This window comes from Phaethon aethereus (assembly GCF_964289735.1).
Source record: "Phaethon aethereus genome assembly, chromosome: W".
Lineage (NCBI taxonomy): Eukaryota > Metazoa > Chordata > Aves > Phaethontiformes > Phaethontidae > Phaethon > Phaethon aethereus.
Window position 1 is genome coordinate 14939788 of NC_138581.1, and position 20897 is coordinate 14960684.

Consider the following 20897-nt stretch of genomic DNA (forward strand, 5'->3'; position numbering starts at 1 on the left):
CAAAAACAAAAAGGGGGAGATGTTGGGATCACTCTGCACGGCTCGACCTTAAGGAGAAGGAGCTGTGGCGTTGAGCTGCACGGCTCGACCTTAAGGAGAAGGAGCTGCAGCATTGAGAAGCTGGTAAACAGCTGGATATCTGCACGGCTCGGCCTTGAGAAGAGGGAGCTGTGGTAAACAGCTAAGAAGCAGCAAGAAAAACAGGGACACCTGCAAGCAGCAATCCTGACTGTGTGAGGGGCGCGTGGACAGTGCGTGATCAGATGCTTGTAACCAATGGGGGGCGATGTCTGGCGCGTGGACAGTATGTTAACCTATAAAAGCTGTGTACTTTGCTAAAATAAAGGAGAATGACCATACCCACATTGGGACTCATCATTACTCCGGGATCGCCTCCCACTCCGGCACATAAATATAATACCAACATCTTTGTTATGCATGCAGACCAAGGAGCAAAAATAGGTTTCTCCCTCAACACTGGCTCCTGTCACACTCGTGTTCTATAGCAAAAATGTAGAAGAGTCACAATCACGTTGAGATACTACTTGAAAGACTCAGAGTATGAAGAACAGAGGTTAACATTAAGAACACTCAATCCATTAGTTACCTCATGCAGAAGTTCTGATGCACACAGAATACCAAATGACAGGAAGAGCCAATATTTATTTGTCAAGACAATGTCCTGTTCCAAATACTTCAGTAGATTGTGGGCATTTAAGTCTCATACAATACATTAAAGACTGAAGAAAGCAATGGCATTAAATTGATTCTGCTGCAAAGTATGAGCACAGTCCCTAGCAGGAATCCTTCAGAATTTTAAGTATTTTACTGATATTTAAATAAAGCCAAAACACACATACATGCACACAGCATGAGTCAGCACTGTTTGAAATGGTAATACTTTTGGTTAAACTTCTAAAATTTTATTTTCCCCTCTTAAAAGCAATTATTACACTACACTGATTTTGCACTCGGATACACCAGCCAGTTATGAAATTAAACGAGTAAAATGAGAAGTCAATGAAAAGTATTAGCCAAATGAGGAACACTACACAGATTCTCCAACTCTGGAAGTTGCCTACCTGCTGTGTATACAGATGCACTAGTCATAGTTTTTCTAAAAGGTGTAATAGTAGCTGCTTTTTCCGCTTCCAGCTCTGCTACAGTCTTCTGCTTCACAGGGGCTCCTTGGGGAATATTATTTGGTGGAGGTGCTGGGAAAATCACCTTGCCATCCTGACAAGAGATATTTACAGTTATCCCTAACATGGCAGATGCTTTATAATTCAAGGAGCCTACTCTTAATCCCGCAACTAAGATAAGTCTTAAGACCCTAGAGCCGTGCCACAAGAACATCTTACGTTTTCCCTGCATCAGCAGAAGTTTGTAAGGCTGAATGAACAGTACAGCCGGACCAAGTTAACCATACTGGTTTACACATTTCTCAGACAAGATTTAATATCAGTGTCCAAGAGCACCTGGCAGAAACACAGCCCGGAGCTTGAAAGCAGGAACAAAAACAAAGAGAAAGTTACTTTGGATAAGTGTTTTCCATTTAAGGAAAATGGGGTCTTGGAAAAAGCAAGTTCTGCTACAGATCTGAACTGTAATCAGGGCCTGCCTGGACCTCAGCAAGGTTCCAGACATGATGTCTCACATTTCTTGCTGTCCTCCAGGCCTCTAGAGGAACAACTGCTGGAGCCATCAGACCTAAAAGTTGTACACGCCACTTCAGTGGTCTGAGCGCGCTGAAGTCAATGCAAGCCTCCTCCAGAGTAGATAATAATCATTACAAAATGTTGGCAACATTATGCAGCAAAACTCAATAGAAATTAATACCTCTTACCTGAACTGCAGATTGTTTCCTAGTAGTTGCACAAGGAGAGTCCATACTGCAAGTTTGTATTTTATCATTTCCTAATAGAGCTTAAATTATCCTGCATATTCTAGTTCCACCATTTTTTTTTCCTGAATTTACTCTCATGAGACAGAAACATGTATTTATTTAAAAAAAAATAAAGGAAGAATGTTTTTCTGGTCCTGTAGTAATGTTTCAAAAATGTTGTAAATAACTGTGCTTTTATCACATGAATACAACATGCAAGTTTAATCTTTTTCCTATTTTTCAATAGCAGATACATTAGGTATTTGTTTAACTTTGACAAGAAGGCAAAAGCAAAGAGGTTTCCCTTCACAAAAAGGGACAGAGGAATATTCAGCTGAATACACACACAGTTACCCACACTCTCCATCAAGCTACCTCTGAAGTCTGTTGGCATGCAGTATCTTTTAATGCATTTTAAAGAGACAGCACTGATAAATGTAAAAGCATGTGCTCACAAATTAAGAGAATATTTACTGACTTACCTTCATTACTACAGTTCCTCTAATAACATGATCCAGAGTCCCATAATCAAATTCATCTTTTGGATCGAAGTAGAAGTTCTCTTTGTCAGGACTAATAGCCTTTAGAAGTTTGATAATATTATTGGAATACAGAGTACTGGCCTGAGTAGCCATTCTGCTAGGCATGTCTGTGTAGCCAATGTGTGTAACACCCTAAAAAAAGGGGGGGGGGGGGAGAATCAAGTAAAATATTAAGGATTAGTTCAATCTCTGAAGAAGCAGCATCTCTTCCAATACATCCTTCTGGAAATATATATCCAAACTGTTTAATTTATTTCTGGTTTTTTACCCCAGATAAAACTGTTACCTGCAGCTCTAACATTATTAGTTGGGGGGAGGATTATTCACAACAGTTACAAAATTCAATGTGATCAAACCCAACGCCTTAAATGCTATTGGCAACAAGCATACAGAGAGAGAACGTATTGGTGCAAGAGCTTGTCCTCTCCAAATTCTACCATTCTCTCAGAATTTAGCTTCTTAAAGCAACCAGGTAACAGATTATCCTGACCAGTGCTTGGCATCTTCTCAGTCCTTCTGGAGGACGTGCACTGGAGGCAACGTTCTACATGACACAAGGAGCAAAGGGAGCTTCCTCAGAGCTAGCTAGCTGTGCAAGTAATATACCCAGTTTCACATTTATGTAAAGATATAATATATCCACACTGTTTAAAGAACAAATGTGAGTATACCTGGCTATCAGGCTCTTGGGCTTTTAGAAGGTGTGAGAAGCTGAGGCTGGCATACACTCTTCATGCTCAAGCAGGCTTGTGTTAAAACACTGCTCCTCACAACTTACAGCTAAGATCCATACATGCTTCCAGGAACTCTGGCTTCTTAATGCAATGCTCCAGCACACTACTAGTAGTTCTGCACTGCTGCTCTTTTCCACAGCTCAGTGTCAGTACGCTATATCCAGGAGTAATATTCCCCTGGCTAAAAGCACTCCATATAAATTCTTCATGGAAGTATCTGCTTATTTCTGTTCTACATACTCTAATTTCAGTTTTTAAGCAATGACATCAAAAGCCCTAGAAAACCACAAAGCCAAATACAATGCGTGACTCATGATATACACACAGAGCCCTGTTTATATTAAGGACAACCATGGCAGCAATATATCCTACAGGCTTCCCTAGAGCAGAATAATAATGGTATTATGCCCTTACGTTACCAAATAATAAACTTGGAAATCTGCTACTTTAAATCTCATCACCCAGATTTCTGTAACTGCTAGTAGATTTCTCACAAGTACCAAAAATAAACCCCCCAAAAAACAGAAAACAAGCTCTCAACTGAGCCAATGAACATCGGAGCAAAACCAAAGTAGTTAGCTCAGTCCAGGGCAAAATTTCTTAGTTTAAAGAACCAATTCATACTACTCCTAGTTTGGGTTAAAAGTGGTTTGGATACTCTAGGGCAGACATGCTCATGCTGGCAAAGCTAAAGACATGAAGATGACACCCTCCTGAAGCTGAAATTATATAGAGCTAAGCCAGAGACTTTGCACTGAAGTAAACACTGACATAATCTGAACCTGTTTAGCTGCACCTGTGACAGGGATTGTAACCTCCAGTCGTGGGAGGTGATGAGCAAGTCAAAGAAGCTATTGCTACTGCCATCTCTTTAGGTATACCAAGAAATAGACATCAAACCACATCCTCAAATCAGAGGCAAATCACTGGACTTGGAAGTCTAAGAAATAACACTTCCATACTTACAAACCAAATTAACATTATACAAAAGTATTTGTTTCTTTAAAAATCTTCAAATTATTATACATAGAGATGATTAGTGACCAAATGGGATTCTAAAGGATTACTTCAGCCTAAAGAGCAAAATCAGCTACTCATTTTCAGCATACAGTTTACAAAATGCAATGTGAATTCATGCAAACAGAGAATGATCTGCAGATCAAAATACTCACCTTATGAACATACATTTCTCCAGGCTTTGTGGTCTCAATGTTTCCCCCTGCTTCTGCTGCTAAATCCACAACAACTGAACCTTCCTTCATTGATTCAATCATATCTTTCTTAAACAAGATGGGAGCTTTTTTGCCTGACAAGACAAGACACGGTAAGTTAAACACAAAATACAGCTTTTATTTGTAGAGCTCAGAAGATGAGTTCTCCCCTTTTCTCTCTAAACCTTATTTTTGTAAGCAAAATTTTCAACTAATTGGTACCTAGGATGAAATGTCACAGAGGGTTTCTTTATACAGGCAGAGAGAAGATATGCTAAAACATCTTGCTCCCAAGCATATAAAAAAAAAAAAAAAGTCTACCAAAGATGCTGGCAAGCCCAATTTTGTCCTCAGTAAACAGACAACATCCAATCTTACAATTCAAGTCATAACCGAAAGAATCGCCACATCATAAGTTATTAAAAAGACAGATGTTGTGCAATGCAAAGTACTAAAACCTAAGTTTTACCTTACTATGTTTCAATTAGAAAAGACAGTATTGTTTCAATTGGACTTGTTTCAGTGCACAAGCTGCATAGCAGAAGTATTAGTGATGCAATAAATATGCAGGAGAATTATATATTCTTACTTTATTACTATCTACTTGTTTAATAAGAAAACATGATATTGAGTCAAAGACTGCTAGTTCATGAAAACAAAAGTTGTAAAAAAAAAAAAAAAAAAGACACACTTTAAAAATAGGCATTTATCAGGGAAGGGCAAAGGTACATGCTCACACAGAGATAATTCATTAACACCTCTGTTTTCACTGCAGGCACAGCTCCAAAACATGGAAACTTACAAATTTTCCTTTATCTTGTGTATCTTGCATGTAAAAAATACCTGGAATAAGTGCTGTAGTGATGTTAATATCAATGTCTTGGCACTGTTTGGCAAAGAGTGTCATTTCAGCTTCAATAAATTCTTTGGACATTTCTTTAGCATAACCACCTTGTCCCTCTCCAGATTCCTTTAAGTCTACTGCCAAAGGCTCAGCACCAAGAGACTTGAACTGTTCCAGAGCTGCAGCTCTAGGAAAAGAAAATGGGAGGTGGGGGGGTTACAGGGGACACAGGACAGGACACAGACAAAAGGTGAGGGACACACAACCACTACATTAAAAAGGAGATTCATGTTTAGAGGCAATTCAATCCACCATGACTTTTCTGGTCTTTTTAGTAGTAGTCTTCTTCAGACAAGAGATCTAAAGTTTATTCTAAGACTAAGGAAACCATAACTAAAGTCATCGATTTTCTGTGTTTAGTGAAAAAAAGTAATTGCATCGCTAATTTTAGGTCTCTAATGAAGATACTTGGATAAGGAATGAAGGCAGCCTACAGTTTCCTGTACAGTCAACAGTTGCTCCAAGAAGAGACTCGAAGCTGGGAGCTTAACTGTTGACTAACGCTGCTCACCCATTTCTCTTGTCATGACTAGGTAAGTCTACAGCCCAAACTTAGATGCCTAAGATAGCCAATAAATACACAGCCTGTGGCCCTGTCTTTCATCTGTGAAATGGGAAATAGCAGCAAGTCTGGTTTTCCACAGGGTTGTGTGGGTTGGTTTTTTTTTTGTTTTTTACACTTATCCTGTAAATCTGTCATTTATTTTGCATCATGTGATATCACAGTAAATGACAGACTAAATTTCAGTGTGAGGTGAGGTGAACATTCACAACATGCAGAGGATTTAAACACAAACATTCTTGCACATCAAGATAAAAAGAATACAAGGATGCTTAAAGAAGGAGATTAAAAAAAAGAAATCTGAAAAGTTTTAGACAGATTTTGATCATGCTTCTAAGAAAAAAGAAACTCTTTCCAGTCTCTTTTAAGGCATATGCAGATTTTTCTAACAAACCAGAGTGAAGGTTTTTTCATATGGCACATCACAAACCTGGAGATATATTCATTATTATTCTTTCATATTAGATATAGCTAAGTAACACTAGATGCCACTTCTGCATAAAAACAAACACATAAGTAATTTTAATGCAGATATAATACCGAATTTATATGTGTTTGATACAAGAAGGCCATTTAATAGAAAATAAAAATTAATCAAGTTTTCAGTTCCTGTAGCAATAAGGAGAAAAATGTTTGTGGTCTGTAATTTTCCCAGTCTATTGCTCTAAAAATAGCTATGGGACAAAATAATCCTTCTGAACCCCAAGACAGCAGCATTTAAAGCAGCTTCAACTGAGTTTCTGACCTTTCATCTTGAGTTTCATATATAAAATAACTTTATCTCTTTCTTTCCTTCAGCAGATTGAAGTGTGTCTCCAAAGAGTTCCTAGCTGGCCTCTCTGGGATCAGGAGAGTAGAGGTGAATGAGAGTATGCAGCTATGAACATGGATCAAAACAAGCTCTAAATGAGGGCATACAGATTCTTTCTTTACTATTCTTCCCTGAGTCCCCAAGAATTGTGGAGACATGAAGTTCAGGACAAAAGCCCTAACTTTCTCATTTTCATAAAGCAATATTTTTTTTTATTCCTATAGTCCCAAATGATTTAATGAGATGGACTCTTTGGAAGGTTTGGTTTTTTTGGGAATAAAAAAATGAAGGAATAATGCAGGAATAAAAACGGTATCAAGGGAATTGTGATTCAGTGCAGTACAAGTACTTTCACCTGTAATACAGCTACAAACTACTTAATCTTAAAAGTTTTAGATTGCTATTACCATTTCACATACCTACCTCGTATCAAATCCACGAACAACTGCACCCATTGATTTAGCTGCTCCTGCAGAAGCCAGACCAGCAACTCCTCCTCCAATGATCAAGACCTAGAATGATACCATCATCATGCTTGGAGCATAAACTAAAACTAGAACTGGTTAGAAAAGCAGCAGCATTATATTGCTTTCGCAACAGCAGATATGCCTCATTAACCAACAATTTAAACAAGTTACCTTTGTAACAGAACCAAAAGCTGCCCTGTAAATGTAACGGTTTAAAAGCTGTAACTGCTAACTTCACTTATACGAGAGCAGACTCATCTGTAGCTAACAGTTTATGTAAGTAAATACAGGTTTTCTACTTAATTTCTCTTCCTTTTTTTTTTTCTTCTCTAATTCTTTTACTTTCATTTCTCTTTATCCCAAGCCACCTGCAATCCCAATCAAGCAATCCTTTCCATCACAGCCTTCAACACACCAAAAATCTCAACCTCTCTGACTTTTCTTAACTGCTTCCTTGCCTTTCCCCATCTGGGAAGAAAAAAAAAAAAAACCCACCACCATCCATGTATCACTAGTCTGAAGTTTAAAACTAAGCAAGCTTACATAAAACTCAAATTATTCTATTATTAAAAGAAACAAACACCACCAAACTACACTACAGGTAGTGAACAAAACTTGGTATGGGAATAACTATATGGGTTTCCAAAGTATCTAGAACTAGCCCCAGGAAACAACAGGAAAAAAGCCTTTAACACAGGTTCATCAGTGGTTAGCTGTGCTCAGGAACTCACGTATTATTCTGCCACAGTATTTGTTTCATTGCACATACCTTTGCTGGAGGAACTTTACCAGCAGCTGTGATCTGACCCGTGAAAAATTGACCAAAGTGATTTGCTGCCAGTACTACAGCCTTGTAACTGTCAAGTAAGAACAAACACATATCAGTATTTTCCCAGGCTCAGCGTGATTCCATTCATGACAGCAATCAAAACAGATATACATTTGACCATAGCATGCATAGGATGAAGCAAGTTCAATATTTTACTATTGAGCACAAGTTTAGTAGTCTTTCTGTCTTTGTTCCTATTTCTTCCTTTTTTTTAAATCATGGGATGCATTTTCAGATAGAATTTTTGGACTGCAATATACTGGATGTCCACAACTATTCACTCTCTCAAAATTTTACATGAATAATAAACGCTAACTTGACAAAAGTTAACTTTGTCATCTTTGAAGCTACCTTCAAAGGCTGTAACCTGAGGCTTGTTAGGGAAGGAAACATGAACAAGCAATTGCAAAACCCAGAGTAATTTTGCAGTAATCTCACTTAAACAAGCAAGCACACATTCAAAAAAGATACCCTAACTAAGCTATATGGCTTCGGGCAAGTAGCTTAACCTTGCTGCTTCTTTTGCCCCATCTGCTTTTTCACCATCCTAAAATGAGCAGCTGGACACCAAGTTAACATCAGTGGACTATCTGAAAATGCAGATTAATGTGCAATTATGTCTCTTGTTAATAAGAGTGCTCATTTTATTGCATTTTTACTAGCACTGTTGTGGTTCAACAGTCCCATTCCACTCTTTCCCATCCCTAACAGGGACATATGGAAGTATGTATGCCGTAAAATCAGTTTTAAATTTGGAATACAGCTTGTAGATTTTACACCTTTAAATACTAAAATATCATAACAATTCATAATGTAAAGTTACACAGAATGAAAACACAGAGAAGCAACCAAACATGTATGTTGAGAGAGAGAGAGATATATACTGCTGGTGTCCACAAAATAATCTGGCAGTCTTCTCCCAGCAACATCAGATCCCAATGACAGAGACAATCTGTGTTCAACCTGTTTCAAGGATATCTCTGAGCCTACTCTGATCTAGTTCTGAGCAAAGAATCACTAGACAAAACAGTCCAGGAATTAGAAGAACTGCCTCAAATTTTTGTTTGTTTGTTTTTTAAAAGTCTTGCTCTGATCTGCTGCAAAGCTGATCATAACCAACTTAAAAAAAAATTGTATGGCACTTTCAACAGCTTCATCCTGCTTGAAACAGCTATATGAAAATAGAGACACAGAATTGGTTTAGATATACCTAATATCAAATTACGCAGCTTTTAATCCAGCTATACTTAAACTAGAGAGAAAAGAAAAAAAAAAAAAGGTAAGGTTCATACCCAGCAATGTTGGCCATGGAACTGAGTGCATCATATCCCTGAGCAATGGTGACCCATGGAACCTGATCCATAGCCAAGACGGTAGCCTTTTTTTCTGCGAGTTTTTTCAGGAGGTCTGGATTTTGTGCTGGGTAGATAAAACTAATCAGGGTAGCCGCTGTCTTAAAAAGATCTGCCTCATGTACACCTAGAGCCGAGTTATATATAGGAGCCCTCACCTGAAGAAAAGGAGAAATTTCCAAATTAATCAGCAGAAATAAACCAGTGCACACCAGTGCACTTCCTTTCTCACAGCTTGCAGTCTGTCCATTCCCATCCACAAAGTACATGACAAAGGAGCATGTTAGTTTACACAACTAAACTGAGTAACTGCACTTCTTAGCTGCAGTCCACATATTAGAATTAACTCTAGGTAGATGGGTGACAGAGCAGTAATAGTCAGCAGACACTTTCAGAAAGTTCTGATGGCTTCTAACCAGCAGTTAATGGCTTTTATGACAGACAGCTGCCCCAAAACCAGCCATTCTCAGGCAAAATGATTACTGAACAGATGTGCCAATTAAACTCTACAGGCTAAAAATCACTAATTAGTTTGCAACGCACCATCACATACAGGGAATTTCAAGCATAAAGTCCAGTAGAAACCCATCTTGATCTGTATTCATTTCTTTGGAATTTCTCACTTTTCTTCAAAAAGAAACCTACTTAAAAGGGTTGTTCTCAAACTAGCGCACAGAAATTCTGTGTTCAATCCTGACACGATAACTCCATATAAACATTTAAAAAGAAGCCTCAACATCAAGTTTAAGGTCTTCCCCCCACCCCTTCAGGACTCTGCACAACCTAATACCTCTCAAGCAACTTTACTTTTAGCAGTCTTCCCAGACCAGATACAACTCCTCTAGTTACAAGTACTTTTGAAACACACTATTGCTGTGAAATTGTTGGATGTCTTATTGAGAAAAGTTAGAAACCCACATCTTGAAAATTCCAAGCAACCTCTCTGAAGAGTAACTTGGAGTTATACGTTACTACTCTTTGAGCAAAAGTTTCTTAAGAGCAGGGATCTTGTCTGATTAGAGTCCAGAACTAGTCTACCTCACTCTATAAAACACAACTGCTCCAAGGTAGTTTAAAAACGTGATAAGAAGTTATCCTCTCACACCCCCCCAATGCTGCTATTTACTAGTTTATTACTGTAGGTGCACATCTGAACTATTAAAAAAGAGACAGACTAAAATTAAAACAGAACTTAGAATGGAAAATATGAATTTAAAGGAGCTTATTTAGTGAACTTTCATCAGACTATTCAAAAAAAATTGACCGATATGTTTCTCCAAAAAGAACATGGTAGGAAATATATTAACAGTGTCTCCCACAGCATTCTTCCGGAGAAACTGGCGGCTCGTGGCTTAGACAGGTTTACTCTTCGCTGGGTGAGGAACTGGCTGGATGGCCGAGCCCAGAGAGTTGTGGTGAACGGCGTTAAATCCGGCTGGCGGCCGGTCACAAGCGGTGTTCCCTAGGGCTCAATTCTGGGGCCGGTCTTGTTCAATATCTTTATTGATGATCTGGATGAGGGGATCGAGTGCTCCCTCAGTAAGTTTGCAGATGACACCAAGTTGGGTGGGAGTGTTGATCTGCTGGAGGGTAGGAGGGCTCTGCAGAGGGATCTGGACAGGCTGGATCGATGGGCTGAGGCCAACTGTATGAGGTTTAATAAGGCCAAGTGCAGGGTCCTGCACTTGGGCCACAACAACCCCATGCAACGCTACAGGCTTGGGGAGGAGTGGCTGGAGAGCAGCCTGGCGGAAAGGGACCTGGGGGTGCTGGTTGACAGCTGGCTGAACATGAGCCGGCAGTGTGCCCAGGTGTCCAAGGCGGCCAACAGCGTCCTGGCCCTGTATCGGAAATAGTGTGGCCAGCAGGAGTGGGGAAGTGATTGTGCCCCTGTATTCGGCCCTGGTGAGGCCGCACCTAGAATACTGTGTTCACTTTTGGGCCCCTCACTACAAGAAGGACATCAAGGTGCTGGAGGGTGTCCAGAGAAGGGCAACGAAGCTGGTGAGGGGGCTGGAGCACAAGTCTTATGAGGAGCAGCTGAGGGAACTGGGGTTGTTTAGTCTGGAGAAGAGGAGGCTGAGGGGAGACCTCATCGCTCTCTACAACTACCTGAAAGGGGGTTGTGGCGACGAGGGTGTTGGTCTCTTCTCCCAAGTAACCAGCGATAGGACGAGAGGAAATGGCCTCAAGTTGCGCCAGGGGACGTTTAGATTGGATATTAGGAAAAATTTCTTCACTGAGAGAGTGGTCAGGCATTAGAACAGGCTGCCCAGGGAGGTGGTGGAGTCGCCATCTCTGGAAGTGTTCAAAAAACGTGTGGATGTGGCACTTCAGGACATGGTTTATGGGACATGGTGGCGCTGGATTAATGGTTGGACTTGATGATCTTGAAGGTCCTTTCCAACCTAGTGATTCTGTGATAATAAAGCAATTACTTTGACAATAATATCAGAAGCCAGGACTTCCTTGGTCCCCTGGATCTTTGCTCCAACTTCTCTGTAATGCTCATCAGAAAATTTGGAAGCTTCTCCAGCACCTGACTCCACCACAACATTGAAGCCTTGTTTAACCAAGGCTTGAATTCTAGCTGGTGATAGAGCCACTCTCTTCTCATTCTCAAATATCTCCTTGGGGACACCTACAGTCAGCTGTTTATAAGGAATTCCTGTAGGAGTGGCAGATAAGACAGCATTAGTTGCACTAAAAAATATTGACTTGATATTAACAGAACTCTTCAGTGTTTTATAGACACATGCAGACATGTCACACTAGTTATTCTCCCTCCTCAGGGACAAGGAAGGAGAATTATATTTTTTAGCAGTGTAGTTTACATTTCCTTAAATTACACCACCTTTCTAGAAATCCCTGTTCTCTCAGGCATCAGCAGGTCAACACAATCAGCCACACAAGCAGTAACAAGTGTTTGGTGCAGTTCATACCTGTGATAAATGATTTAGAACCAAACAGGATTCCAATTTAAGTTTACAATTTATTAAACGAATAGAGGCAAGCAAACAGCGCTGGGTGCGCCAGGAGTCTCCGCTCCACCAAGACGCACACGGTACAGTTCCTGTTCTTGGTTTATATCCTGTCTGCTGATACATATTCATGAATAGGCGTGTCTGCTGATACATATTCATGAATAGGCGTGTCTGCTGATACATATTCATGAATAGGCGTGACTTCTTCGGCGCATGCCCTCTTCTCCTTCTAGAGTCTTCTCGAATCTTCCTCAGCGTGCCCCCAGGATGACCCCAAACTCTATGCATGCACTTACTATGCGGTCAGTGGTCAAACTGGTTTGAGCTGATATACCAGCAAAGTAGTTTAAGTTTCTCCTGTAAAATACCCCTTTTTATGGTACAGGAGAAATCCATAAAGTACAGAAGGTAACACTTCATCACACGAATCAGATGAACATATTTCACAATCCCCCATCTTCTTCTTTATAGTATTGATTCGTGTTTTCATTTCCAATCGAGTACTGCAGATATCTGCATTCCTTGTATAACTGAGTGGATTAATCTAGTAACAATCCCCCACATATCCCCAATACAACTATCCTGATTTTAGTAAGCCAATCACCACCCATAAAATCTCCCCAAAATCCTCCTAGATTGACTCCATTCCAAGTTTGTCTCTCAGGAGGCCATTCGTTATACACCTGGACTCCTAGTCGCTCTCCCCGATTTATGGGTAACAGGAAAAAACTAGGTCTTATAGTTCCAATTCTTTGGCAAATATGCATATGCTAGCTTGCCACAAATCCAATAATGTCCTTCAGGAGTTGGCCAACCATTTGGTATTTTGCCAACAACTTCTTCCAATTATACTCGTTTGGAGTACCCATTGTTGTTTCCTATTACCCTTTCCCATTGTTTTCCAAACTTGGGGATTACTTGTATTGCTCTCCATAGCTTCCCATGGCCATCGTTCACCTTGATTTGTTCCACCACAAACATAACAGTTATATTCAATGACTTAGCAATGTTTTCAGCAAGATCTACAAATAGATTTTTAGCAACTGTGGGAATTTCATGTTTCGCTCCTGTTTCTATTTCATGATAAAATGAATTAAATAACAGTCTATGCTGTACCGATTCCTGTTTCCACTTTTCTAAGTTTAGAAGAGTTACATTTATCGGATTACAGGTACGGGCTGTACAATTAGAAAAGGTCCTCAGTTTTTCAATTTTTGCCTCCAAGTTAGTTCCTACACACTTCTGGGGTAAACCCCAGCTGGACTTAGTTCCAATTAATCTTCTTCATCTCTGTCCAATATTGATAAGGGAGTTCTTTTGGATACACATTGACTACAGTTATTTGCCGTAGTCAGAGTCAAGGAACTCACCCCAAGTAGAACTAGAAGAGGTCCGGTCAGGGCCATAGTGATCGGCGGTCACAGCCCGAAGGGGTTGCAGCCCTTGGCAGACCCATTTTAAGCCGCAACACCAGTTCCACTCCGGTCTTGCCCTCTTCCTTCCTTTAAGGGGGTGCTTTCTTAGTACCCAAATTAATTGAGAGAAAAAGAAAGACTACTTGATTATTATTTCTTAAACTATGTTCTTGTCCTCCTCTTGGAGAGATAATATGCTTATTACACTGAGAACATTTTGCTCTTACAAATAAACAACACCTTCTACACAAAGGACAAATTCTAGTTCCAGCTCCTTTTTTGAGGTTGTTTTTTTTTTTTTTTTAAAATACACTAGTATATTTGCAAAACTGATCCCTGTTATTAATTTTTTTCCCTAATGGATATCCACTCAGGAGTCTCCCTGTTCACCAATTCTACAGGAGTAGCCACAATAAAATTCCCACAGCAATTTAGTCAGATGTGACTTTCCACTCCTTCACTGGACCTTTCACTCGTGACACGTGTCCATCCTTTTTCAGCAGTTCTCACAGCTGTTTCTGTAGTGAATAAAACAAGGAAAGGTCCTTCCCAGAGGGGAGATAGGTTTCCTTCTTTCCATGTTTTTATTAGAATTTTATCTCCTGGTTCTAACTGATGAATTGCAAATCCTAAAGGTGGTGTTTGGGCCACCATCCCAATCTCTCTTAATTCTTTTAATCTTTTTCCAATGGTAATTATATATTGTTGGATACTATGATCCTCAATTACATTGTTCCCCAGAGGCATTCCTTGAAAATAAGGCACGCCATATCACATTTCATATGGCGATAATCCAGTCTCACTGTATGGTTTCGTTCTTATGTTTAGAAGTGCCAATGGTAAACATTTCGTCCAGGGCATTTGCGTCTCAATCATTAATTTAGCCAATTGTTGTTTTATTGTTTGATTCATTCTTTCTACCTTCCCCGAGCTTTGTGGGTGCCACGGAGTGTGGTATTCCCACTGAATACCTAATGATTAATAGTTTTATTATTTTAGAAGTAAAATGTGTGCCCTGGTCAGAATCAATGTACTGGATTATCCCATATCTAGGTATCAAATGTTCCAATAAAATTTTTACCACCATCTGTGCCGTAGCTCGTGCTACAGGGTACGCTTCTACCCACTGTGTTAAATGATCTACTATTACCAATAAATATTTTATCCTCCCTACCTTAGGCAATTCAGTGAAATCGACTTGTACTTTCTCAAAAGGTCTGTAAGCTGTTTTTCTCCCTCCCGTGGCTGCTTGTCGAAACACTGTCTTATTTACCTTTTGACAGGTTAAGCAACCTTGTGTAATTTGCTTTGCTATTTCAAAAATTCCAATACCACCAAATTGTTTAAGAAAATGATCACTTAACGCTTTTGTACCCCAATGTGTTTGCGCATGCAAACGTTCTAATATTCGCCTGGTGTAGGCTTTTGGCAACATTTCTCGCCCATCAGGCAGTGTCCATTTTCCTTGTTCTAATTTAGCTCCTATTTTCTCCAATTTTGTTTGTTCTTCTGGCGTAAACTTCTTCTCTCTTTCCTCTCGTTCTTCTTTGCTGGTGTCCTCCTTTGTTTGTATTACATTAATTTTGGCAACTTTAGTCCTCAAGGCTGCTTCCTGGGCCTCTTTATCTGCTAAGTTATTTCCTCTAGTTCGGTAATCTAATCCCTTTTGGTGTCCCCTCACCTGTACCACTGCTATCTCCTTTGGTTCTCTTAACACCTTTAAAATTTTTACTATTAATTTTTGATGTATTAAATCCCTCCCTTGAGTATTAATCAAACCTCTTTCTTCCCAAATTTTTCCAAAAGTGTGGACCACCCCATATGCGTATAATTCCAGGGCCATACATAGGGCATACAGCTCACAAGCCTGAGCTGACCATGATGGACTCAGAGGTCCTGATTCCACAAGTTCCAAGTCCTTATTAATTACTGCATAACCCGATTTTCTCTTCCCTTCTACCACTCGGGAGGAGCCATCTATAAACAGCGCTTCTCCATTTTCCAACTCAGCATCTCTTAAATCTGGTCTCACCTTTGTCTGGGTCTCAATTACCTCTAAACAGTTATGTTGTAATACCTCTGATGGTTCTCCAAACAAAAATTGTGCTGGACTCTGAGCAGAAGTCACCCTCAGTTCTAAGTCAGGGGAGTCTATTAGTATTGCTTCATACTTTAGGATTCGGCTGTCCGTTAACCATTTTTCCGCTTTTTGTTGTAAAACATTTCTGACATTGTGTGGGGTATACACTTTTAAAGGAGAACTAAAGGTAATCTTCCTAACTTCCTCTATTAATAATGCTGTAGCAACCAAAGCTTGGAGACAAGCATGCCATCCTCTGCTTACTGGATCAAGTAACTTAGAACAATACCCCACGGGTTTTTTGATTCCTGCCCAGTCTTGAGTAAGAACTCCATATGCTGTCTGGCTTGATGTATTCACAAAGAGATAGAAAGGTTTTTCTAGATCTGGGAGGCTCAATACAGGTGCTTGTGTTAATGCCTTTTTTACTTCCTCAAATCTCTGATCATCTTCAATAAACCACTTAAGTTGGTTATTAGTTAATTTTTCATATAGGAGTTTTATTTTTTCACTATAATTTTCAAGCCATGGTCTACAATATCCTAATAATCCCAGTATTTGCCTAATTTCCGTTTTAGTTTGTGGGAGTCTTAAGGATAGAATCCCAGATACCCTATCAGGATCTAACTTCTTCCTTCCCTTACTCAGCCAATGTCCTAAGTATTTTACTTCTTGTTCTACAAACTGTAGCTTTGATCGGGACACCTTTAATCCCTTTTCCCCTAGAAAATTTAACAATTTAATGGTGGCTTTTCGGGTCCCCTCTTCAGTTTCTCCTGCTACTAATAAATCGTCCACATATTGCAATAATTTTACCTCCTTGGGTATTGTGAAATCTTGTAAGATTTTCTCTAAAGTTTGTCCAAATAGATTTGGTGACTCTGTAAACCCTTGTGGCAACACAGTCCATCTTAATTGTTGTTTTCGTCCTGTTTCGGGGTCCTCCCACTCAAAGGCAAAATAATCTCTGGATCCCTCATCCAGAGGACAGGCCCAAAAAGCATCTTTCAAATCTATTACACTATACCAAGTATGTTTGGGAGATACATGACTCAATGAAGTATAAGGATTTGCCACCACAGGGAATTTAGTGATTGTTCGCTGATTTACAGCTCTTAAGTCCTGCACCATCCTGTATGACCCGTCCGGTTCCTTTACGGGAAGAATGGGCGTGTTATGAGGTGACATACATGGTTCTAGGGTTCCTTTTTCCAAAAGTCTGTCAACTACAGGTTTTAATCCTTTTTGACCCTCCATAGGTATAGGGTATTGCTTGATTCTAATTGGGCGGTGCGGATCTATTATTTGAACCCTTATGGGGTCCATTTTTATCTTTCCAGTTTCCCCTTCTTTATACCACACTGAGGGGTTAATAGCTTCTTCATCCTCTTGTGTTAAAGTGTATAATTTAATCTGCAATTTGTCCCCTTGACTCTGAATGCTCAAGTTTAACTTCAAAATCAAATCCCTTCCTAATAAATTGTATTCCGCTTCAGGGAGCAAAAGTAAATCATTAAGACAAATTTTCTTTTCTGTTTCTACTCCTACATCTTTCAATGTATTTACTTTAAAAGGCTCTCCTTTTGCTCCTACTACTGACATATAACTCTTCCCTTTTTCTATTCCTTTTGGAAGTTTTTGAATGGTTGATTTTTCAGCCCCTGTATCCACTAAAAATAAAACTTCCTCTTTATGGGGACCAATTAATAATTTTATCAAGGGCTCTGTTGATGTTGAAGTCCCCAGAAGATATAGCCCCTGACACCCCTAATCTTCTTTGAACATTTTCTCATAAATCTTTCTCGATAAGGCTGTCCCCGGGGTGTCTGCTCTATTCTTTTTTCCCTTTTCTCTCCAGACGGAGTCTTATTTTTCTGACTTTCTCTTACTGCTGCTACAAAAATTTTTACTTTTGCTTTTTGTTTTTCTTCATCCCTCCTAACGTAGACTTTCTGGTCTTCTCTAAGTAACTCCTCTAATCCTCTTTCTTGCCAGTCTTCCAATTTTTCTAATTTTCTTCTTATATCCCCCCAGGATTTAGCTACAAATTGTGTTTTAAGGAGTGCGGTCCCAGCCACTGTATTCAGATCAATTCCAGAATACATTTGTAGGTTTTTCCTCAACCTCTCCAACCATTCTGTTGGAGATTCGTCTTTCCTTTGTTGCTCATTAAATGCTTTATTAACGTTTTGCCCTTGGGGAACCGCTTCCCTTATTCCCTGTATGATTAACATTCTCAAATCCCTCATATTTTGTCTTCCTTGGGGTTGTTGATGATCCCAGTGGGGATCCACATTTGGCCATTTCTGATCTCCCGGGGGTCCTGCCTGATTCTGTCCCAAATTCTCATTCCAGGTTGCCTAATCATTCCCCTTTCCTCAGCGGTAAATAAGATCCCTAAAATGGACTGTATTTCTTCCCAGGTATAGGTATTGGGGCCTAGGAATTGGTCCAATTTTTCAGCTACTCCGAGGGGATCATCTAATAGGGTCCCCATTTCTTTCGTGAAATTTCTTACATCTGTGGTATTTAATGGGACTGCCACAAACCCAATGCCTCCCTGATTGCCTCCGAGGGGTACTTCTCGTAAGGGATATAGAGAAGCTCCCTCAGATACAGCAGTCCTACTTCTCGTACATGCAGCTGGAGGTCGATCTAATTCCGGTGCTGTTGGTGGCGGAGGTAGGGGCAACGGTGGTACAGGTAGAGGTACTACGGCCACCGGAGGGGGAGCCGCTGCCGGAGATGGATTGTTAGGATATGGAGGCAGTAGGTTATCCAGTGGCTCCCATTTATCATCTTTTTCATTTCCCTTTTCACTTTTCCCCTCTTCTTCTTCCTCAAACTTTTCATCTGTTTTTAATGTAAGTATTGAGGCTGTAAAAGGACGTAAAGTTCTGTCCCATAATCCTGCATAATCACTTTCCTCCTGACTAAAAGGTTCCTTTGAATTAACATATATATATTTAAGGCCTGGCAGACCCAGTCTTCAAAAGATCCAAAAACAGGCCAAAAGACATGTGGTCTCAAAGGTTCTTTTGGCCATTCTACCATACAATATTGAACTAATTTTATTTTACTTTTTCCTTTTCTGGGGCCCCTATCATTCCAATTTTCAATCATTATTCCTAATGGACTCTCCGGAGGTATTTCTAGTAATTCGCTCCCTTTCTTCTGGTCCTGGGTTCTTGATTTCGTCTGGCCCATCCAGGAATTTTTACTGTGGCAATTCCTACAGCCCTTGGCTACCAGTAAGAGTGTCTTGCAGGGGGTTTAGGACCTATCACCCACCCACGAATCCTATAGGAATCGCTTCGGTCCTTCACCGGCCAAGTCCCTCGCGGGAGATTGGAACCGTGGTTAGAAGACCTCCACAATCGCTTCGGAACGAGGTTCCATCTCAGTCACACTCTTACACACACAGGCAACCGAATCCTACCCAACCGAACGGTATACACCTTAAATACTTACGACTCCGTCGTCTTCGTTCGGATCTTCGCGCGCAGAATTACGGGCAAAATAAACTGCTGCAGCCGGCAAGGGAGCTCATAAAAAAAAAATCAAATTCTTTGCTTGCCCCTATTCAGGTTCAGGATGGCGTTAGTCCCGACCCGATCAGGAGCCACCAAATGGTGGGGCGCCCCTCCTAGATCAAGTCAGAATTCAGGAACCAAGACCATCCCGGACGAGCCCCCAATTGTTATAAATGATTTAGTCCCAAACAGGATTCCAATTTAAGTTTACAATTTATTAAACGAATAGAGGCAAGCAAACAGCGCTGGGTGCGCCGGGAGTCTCCGCTCCACCAAGACGCACATGGTACAGTTCCTGTTCTTGGTTTATATCCTGTCTGCCAATACATATTCATGAATAGGCGTGTCTTCTTCGGCGCATGCCCTCTTCTCCTTCTAGAGTCTTCTCGAATCTTCCTCAGTGTGCCCCCAGGATGACCCCAAACTTTATGCATGCACTTACTATGCGGTCAGTGGTCAAACTGGTTTGAGCTGATATACCAACAAAGTAGTTTAAGTTTCTCCTGTAAAATACCCCTTTTTATGGTACAGGAGAAATCCATAAAAGTACAGAAGGTTACACTTCATCACACGAATCAGATGAACATATTTCACAATACCCATCTGAAAATATACAGTTCTGACTGTATAAATCAGAATACCAATTATACAATGCACAGTGTTCTGGTGATAACACATTCTAACTGGCATAAGAAGAATTTAAATCCCTCTCCAGTTATTTCAACTTTACTGTGAAGAAATAAACAGACAAGCTTGAACAGCTGAACTGCATTTTAACTGAACATGTTTTAAATGTCCATGAAAACCAAATTACAGTTGTCTCTGATCACTATTAATAGAGTGTACCACAAAAGTACACTGAAAGGAACAATTACATTGATAAGGTACTCTAAGAGCTGAAAATGAAAAAAAGTGAATTCAGGAGTAGTTGAAGAATAATGGAATATCAGTCTACTAGCTTGTTCAATTATACTTCTCTTCAATGTTATCTCCTTGTGTTAACTTGTTCCAAGCACTACTAAATAACACCAGAAGACTGCAGAAGATGTAATTTATCAATTTTAGCTTAAGGTTTCAAATTACAAACATCTAACTTTGTTCACATACAATTTGCAGGCTTCCAGTCTAATATCTGACAGTTAAACTTCTCTGATCCAATCAAGATTGGATACTTTATAAATATATGGACTCAGGCAGAATAACAGTGTATCAAAATACCGCATAGATTCAATTACACTAGACAGCATGCAGTCCAACACTCAGGCCCAGTTCTGCACCAGCTTTCACTGATATCCAGAATTTAAACCCAGATTATGATATTTATACATGAGAGACCTACACCACATATTAATGAAATATAAGTTGAGGAGCCTAAGCAGTCACTCATATTAAAGGTCAGGCAAACAAACACACACCAAAAACATCCCACAAAAACACCACCAAAAACCACAAACACACACACAAACAAAAAGGCTTGTTGTAAATTAAAAATCTGCTTTTAATTTGGCCACCAATACTATGCATTTTGCTATAGAAATTGTACCAGACTAGTAATGCGTTCCATGTTTTGGGAAGGCCTCCTTTTCAC

At 39.9% G+C, this 20897-nt stretch overlaps 1 protein-coding gene across 1 annotated transcript in view; it reads right to left on the reverse strand.

Annotated features, from left to right (window-relative positions):
- LOC309415256 (NAD(P) transhydrogenase, mitochondrial-like) overlaps positions 1-20897 on the reverse strand; it is a gene marked incomplete at its 3' end in the record, with an annotated part of 98942 nt that overhangs the window by 62309 nt on the left and 15736 nt on the right. The window contains exons 2-9 of the mRNA XM_082012722.1: positions 11736-11965; positions 9238-9455; positions 7886-7973; positions 7073-7161; positions 5216-5403; positions 4334-4467; positions 2368-2559; positions 1083-1236 (exon numbers count right to left, since the gene is read on the reverse strand). Of these exons, the coding sequence (XP_081868848.1) occupies positions 1083-1236; positions 2368-2559; positions 4334-4467; positions 5216-5403; positions 7073-7161; positions 7886-7973; positions 9238-9455; positions 11736-11965 (1293 nt within the window). The remainder of the gene's footprint in view (positions 1-1082; positions 1237-2367; positions 2560-4333; positions 4468-5215; positions 5404-7072; positions 7162-7885; positions 7974-9237; positions 9456-11735; positions 11966-20897) is intronic.